The sequence below is a fragment of the Apaloderma vittatum genome, unplaced genomic scaffold (assembly GCF_000703405.1).
Source record: "Apaloderma vittatum isolate BGI_N311 unplaced genomic scaffold, ASM70340v1 scaffold8452, whole genome shotgun sequence".
Classification (NCBI taxonomy): Eukaryota; Metazoa; Chordata; class Aves; order Trogoniformes; family Trogonidae; genus Apaloderma; species Apaloderma vittatum.
In genome coordinates this window covers 34530-40520 of record NW_009704143.1, presented here as the reverse complement: position 1 = coordinate 40520, position 5991 = coordinate 34530, and the positions used below count along the sequence as shown (strand labels likewise).

General features: G+C 39.6%; 1 protein-coding gene across 1 annotated transcript in view; it reads right to left on the bottom strand.

The window, feature by feature from the left end:
* Window positions 1–1275: 1275 nt before the first annotated feature.
* The window catches only part of HSPA14 (heat shock 70kDa protein 14), a 13713-nt gene continuing 8997 nt past the window's right edge, over window positions 1276–5991 (bottom strand). Inside the window, exons 11-14 of the mRNA XM_009864916.1 lie at window positions 4465–4677; window positions 3891–4064; window positions 2866–2936; window positions 1276–1354 (exon numbers count right to left, since the gene is read on the bottom strand). Coding sequence (XP_009863218.1) covers window positions 1276–1354; window positions 2866–2936; window positions 3891–4064; window positions 4465–4677 — 537 coding nt within the window. The remainder of the gene's footprint in view (window positions 1355–2865; window positions 2937–3890; window positions 4065–4464; window positions 4678–5991) is intronic.

Here is a 5991-nt window from a genome sequence, read left to right as displayed (position 1 = left end):
TATATATATAAATAGTATTTATAAGGGCTGTGAAACTCCACTGCCCTGACAGAACAAGACTTGGGGCTTTTCCATGACCCCTTCAACAAGTTTTCACACAGAAACTGGTCAACTATTTTCTTATTTTCCAGAGATCAAAGAGCCAGGGACAGAGGAGGCAGAACTTTCACAGCACTTAATCCACTCAAGGAACCTCATAAATTCAAAGACCATGCCTAGGACGGTAAGCCACACAATAGACATTTGCTTGGAATGCAGTACGATTTATGTTTGTGCTGTGCGGTATCTATTTCTCTGAGGTAGGAATATTTAAATACACATTCTGCAAAACACAAGACAATTTGGAAAGCCTATAATAAAATATGTAATTGAACAGAGGTCTCTTCAAATCCAGATGGGCATCCCTTGTTCTAGATTCTTGTCTCTGATTTTGAGGCTCTACTATGTCACTCTGAATATTTTACAAGATAACATCTGTCCCATAGGGTTGAACTGTTGCTCCATAACTGCACATTAGGCTGAGACCATTGAATCTTATAATTACAGTTGCCTGTCTCCTTCCTCCCTATCTAAAATGGAAAAATGCTGCCAGCTTCTATCCAAAAAAGGTGATGACATACAGATTAAAACAGTGCCACAGTCTGCATAAAAAAAAAAAGTATTTTATTAAGAACACATAAATAACCACATATAACCCTTAGACAAATTTTTCAGGTTACACCACAAAAATCATCTTAGAGTAAGTCCAGAAAAAAATAATTAAAAAATCCCCCTGAAGAGGCCAGCACAAACAGGCACCTCCCTGGTTTCAGGCACCATTAAGACCCCACAAGATTTCAGTATGATTTGGTACGGTTATCCGAGAGTGGATTTTCACCAGTCCGGCTCTCGCCAGTTCAGTGCTACGCTGTTACAGCCACAGATATACTGGTGAAGTGGGTACACGTGACTAGTCCAAGGAAAAAAAAAACCAAACAAAAAACAATAATCTATTGATTATGTAATACACTTCTTGTTGAACAATGGGCACAAGGATTTTCCCTGTGCATTTTTTAAATCAGGTGCCAATAAGTCAACACTCCGCTGTCTGCATGTCCCAATTAACATTTTGCACCACGCTTTCCACTCCAAACGGACTTGGTGGCAAATTAATGTTTTGCTTCAGTTTATTACAATCATCTAAGAAACATTAAAGAAATCTCGGAGAGTCACCACTTTGGCGGAAAAAACAAGAGACAAAAATCGACTTAGAAAAATGTCGTCTTTCAAAAGAGACTACGATGCTACTTCAATGGTGATGATTTCGCACTTCCCGGTATCTTGATCTGTGCAGGTAACATGCAAGGACCCATCCCTGCATAAAAGAGAAAGGTATGTTTAGGACCATCTCAACAGAGCACTTAGTATGTTACTACATGATCCACAGAGGACAAACATCAGTCTTCATGCAGATGAAAGGGAGAAAGAATAGCAACATACCCAGGGAAGAACAGGCTTCAATACAGATGAAGCTCATTTACAACATTAAAAGTTTACTGAGTATTCAGATATGCACTTCTTGCCCTCCATTAAAACCTGTATCTTCCCTATGTATGTCAGAAGAGATTCAGGAACACCTTTCAATATTGTAGCTAAGTTTATTTAGTACAGGTTTGCAAATGGAACATGCAGTAATATTATTCAAAATATACATCCTGCAAGCTCTAACAGCAACCAACAGATAAGCTTATCTTCACAAAGCATGAAAACTTGACTTTTAAAAAGTAGCCGTCTTGAAATACCAAGGATCTTGTTTAACAGGGTAAACCTTAATTTTCAAATCTAAGTAGAATTAGAGACAATATTGAATCCTACTTCAACTAGACATACAACAGTCATATGTAATATTTAGACAGAAATACATGTGTTGTAGTGAACTTTCCCTAGGGATTGTAGTAAACCATTCCCAAGATGTTTTTCTTATCAATGTTTTTCTTATCAATGCTAAGTGCAAACTTCTGTATGACAAACACAGTATTCTAAGCAAAGTAGTAGAGCATTAATACACCTGATAGTTAAGAAAATGAAGTATTTTGAATTCAAATAGCAAGTAGGGATTTATTTTTTCAGCAACTTTCATATTTCATTTAGAAAAGCAGTATGAATTTCAGGACAGTCTTCAGAAGACAAACATACTTTGACTACTTAGAATTCCACCTATTTCAAATGAGCCCAAGCATGCCTAAGAAAGTCAGAAATACTTCTTCAAATCATGTCATCCCCATTCCACACTCTGCTATGATACTTTGTATTTTCCCATAATAAGCAGGTAATTCTGTAAAAAAAATTAAAATTAAAAAAACCCCAACAAACAAACAAAAAAGGTTTAAGATCCCTGATTTCCCGTGCCGTTGTTTCTCACTTTTAACAGCCCTGTCTCTGAAATGAAAGCCACAGGTTTCCATCACAAATACTGCACATGAGAAATCCTTCATAGATTCCTTAAAAACTAAAAGATTCTACTTCAGTTTTTCCTAAGCACGTGGGCGTTCAGCAGAACTACCTGACCCCCACTTCCACAGGAAATTTGGGATCCTGACTGCTCTCAGTCACAGTTAAACTGATCAATTGTTCAAAAGTTGCTAAAAATCATCTGTACAATTGTGTCAAGTTTTATTTCTTTAGGAATCAAACAACAAAAGTATGAAATGTACTGTGCAGTATCCACATGCCTGCTAGGACCATCCACATGTCCCTACTAGGACACAGCCCTGTGGGCAGTGAACCTAATTGCTCAATAAAAATTAAATGTTCTGTAACAGGAGAAAAGACTTGAGAAGTGTGACACAGCAAGTTAAACAGCAGAACAATAAATATTTTGGGTACCTTTTCATAGTGAGAACAGTCAGTATATCATGTAGGCCATCCTCCTTTTTATCTAAATCCTGGAGTACTATCTATTAAAAAAAAAAAAAAAGTTAAATTATAAATTTCACTAAATTCATTCTGTTTAGCATCTCATACTAATAACATCAAAGCATATGCCAATGGACTTCGTTCACCTGTAGTGCAAGTCTATGCACTTTTATTTGCACTTCTGTTTCAACGGTTTTGTTTCAGGGTCTATCAAGTTCCTACAACTCCCACATACTGCCCTAAGAGCTGAGCATGTTCCTTTGTCATCAAACCATAGAATGGTTTGGGTTTGAAGGGACTTTAAAGATCATTGTCCACCCCCGGCTTTACTTAAGATCAGTCTGTCATCACGAGGTAACAGCCTTTCCTTATCCCCTTAAAAGACCTTTGGGCAGGACAAGGTGAAATCACAACGTTCTCAATTCTGATGCTTTAAGCGCACTGACGCCAAGGGAAGCTCATCATCACTGTTTCAGAGAAGCTGCGTTCTCTCAATATGCTGACTCCTGGGTAATATCTTGATATTGGGTGAGGATTTAATCAGATCTTATCACTGCAGAAAATAAAATGTGGTATTTAATACCAAGATCCTGCCCAATCTAGGAAGATCAAGAATTAATCAACAGTACATTAGCTACATCATTACCTCCCTCCAGCAGTTTTATTTCTAAAATGCTAGAGATGTGCACTACCAGAACAACTGGTTACAATCTCTCACCCCAGGTGAGCTTATCACAGTAGGAGCCAAAACCCGCCAGCCATTTAGAAATTCAAAAGGGAAACTTCAATTTCTTGAAGAAGGGCTGCAAAACTTCACATTTACAGAAGAATGCTTAACGACTGTTTCCAAAGTGATGTGTGTCATTCTAATTGTGTAACGAGGGTTTGGTAGTGGTGGGTTTGGTTTTAAATTAATTTTTTTTGTTGTTATTCAGATCTACTTGATTTCCAAGTGGTTGATATTACAAGGGCATATGAATGTGTTACACACTCACCTGTGCAAATTTACCTTCTTCACTCATGGGACTTTTCCCCAACGACTCATATAGTTCAAGGCACACAGAAGAAGCGTTTCCAGGAGCATGCAGGGTGTGCTGCCTTCGAGCTGGCAGTGGTGTCCCTGACGGAAACAGCACTGTGAATTTGTCAGCCCCTGACTCGTCTATTCCCTTTAAAAACAAAACAATAAAAATATAAAAATCTTTCTCTAAGTACTTTACCGAGCTGGAAGTTTTACAACAGTGCTCCATGAAAAATGAAATCCAAGATTCATTCTCTTGGAAACATTTAACATCACAGCAAGTTGAGGGGGGGAAGTTCCTATAGATAATTTAAAAAGTTCAGCTATTAACAACATTGCAAATAAACCTATCTCCCCTTAAAATAAAGCAGTTTTTTCTGTCATTTTTTTGGTCAATAAACCTAAGTTACCACTTAGTGCTGAACTACAGCCAATCTGTAGAGTTCACAGTAAAACAAGACTGTTTCTCTAACATCAATCATGCCTAAGCAGTACTGCACATTCATTGCAGAAGTAAAATTTTCTAAGTTCCACACTTTTAGCCTTACCTTAAGAAGAATATCTTTGGCAGAACACTCAATAAGCGCTTCTTCTTCTAACAAAGGATTCTCTTTTCCTAGCAGAATTCCTGCCTCTATGGCTGCACCAATGGGAATAACTTCATCTGGAGGAATTGAATTCAGTAATTCCACAGCTGGGAAAATGTCTTTGATGAGCTGCTGTAGCTTTGGGATTCGAGCAGACCCACCACAGAGAACTACCTGGAAAACATGCCTTAATGATTTCAGATCTTTCTTCCAACAGATAAAACAGACAGGTCACAACCCGCAATACAGAAATGCAAACTGCTCTGGGATATTTTATAATCAGTAATTGTTAAAAGAAAAACTGATGCCATCTTTGCTTGACTTCTGTTACTTTTATATATGAAATTTAATAGCTTTTGAGTTTCAAACGGTGTCTTGAAAAGTGTTTCTTACAGTAAGCATCAGTTCCATGAAGTAACATTTTGAAAACTGAAAATTCATCATGACATAGCATCAGGTTGGAAGGGGTCTCCAGAGATCACCTTGTCCAACCTCCTGCTCAGAACAGGTCCAGTTACAAGAGGCTGCTCAGGACCTTATCTCCACGGACACAGATCCACAGGCCTGCAGCTGGACCGGCTCCAGCAGACCCAGTACCTCTCACCTCCTGCGAAGCCCCAAACCAGCGAGATCATACCTGGACACTGTGTCCAAGTACCAAAGAAAGAAAAAAGCCATTTTCCTACTGTCCTGGTTTGAACTGAACAGAACCAATTCTGCTCAGGGATTTTACTTTTCAGCTCAGTCTCCTGTAAGAGGCTGCACTTTCTGAAGTTAACGGCAGGTTTCTGCAGACAGTGTCTGCTACTGGCAGTGATAACGCCTGATGTTCACAGTTACTGCCAGGGGTGGGTATGCAGAAAAGCTCTTGCTGATACTTTCTCCTGTAGAGCCCAAGGTCACTGCTGGATCTTGTGTAACTTGTTGGGGAGTACTGGGAAGTAAAAGGTGGCTCCTCCAGGGAGTAACGGACAGGACAGGAGACCAACAAGAGTGTTCCATTGCACATATGTCATATTCAGTATAAAGCTGAGGGATCACAGACGTGATCTTCAGTGCCCGGTGTCCAATGAGGACTCCATCCATTCTCCTGCCTTTGATCCCAATCCCGAGTTCCCAATAAAGCTCCTGTACCCAGACCTCTGCCGCTGAGTCTGGGAATTCTGCAGTGCGTGCCCTGCCCTGCATCAGTAGGGATTGCTATCAGGAAGTGTATTTTATTTCACCATTTTATTATTTCTTCATTAGTACTATTATTGTTTGTTAGAGCTGTTTCAGTTTTTTCCAACTCACGGGTCTCTTTTTTGGGAGTGAAGAGAGGTTGGAGAGCATCTGCCAATGTTTCGTGGCCAGCCCAGCCCTAACCTGTGACACCTACAGCCACAACTACACCCCTGCTACTACAGCCCTTGGCTGCCTTCGTTGCAGAGGCACGCTGCTGACTGCTACTAAAGTCACCATCTAACAGAACCTCCACGTCTTTTCCCG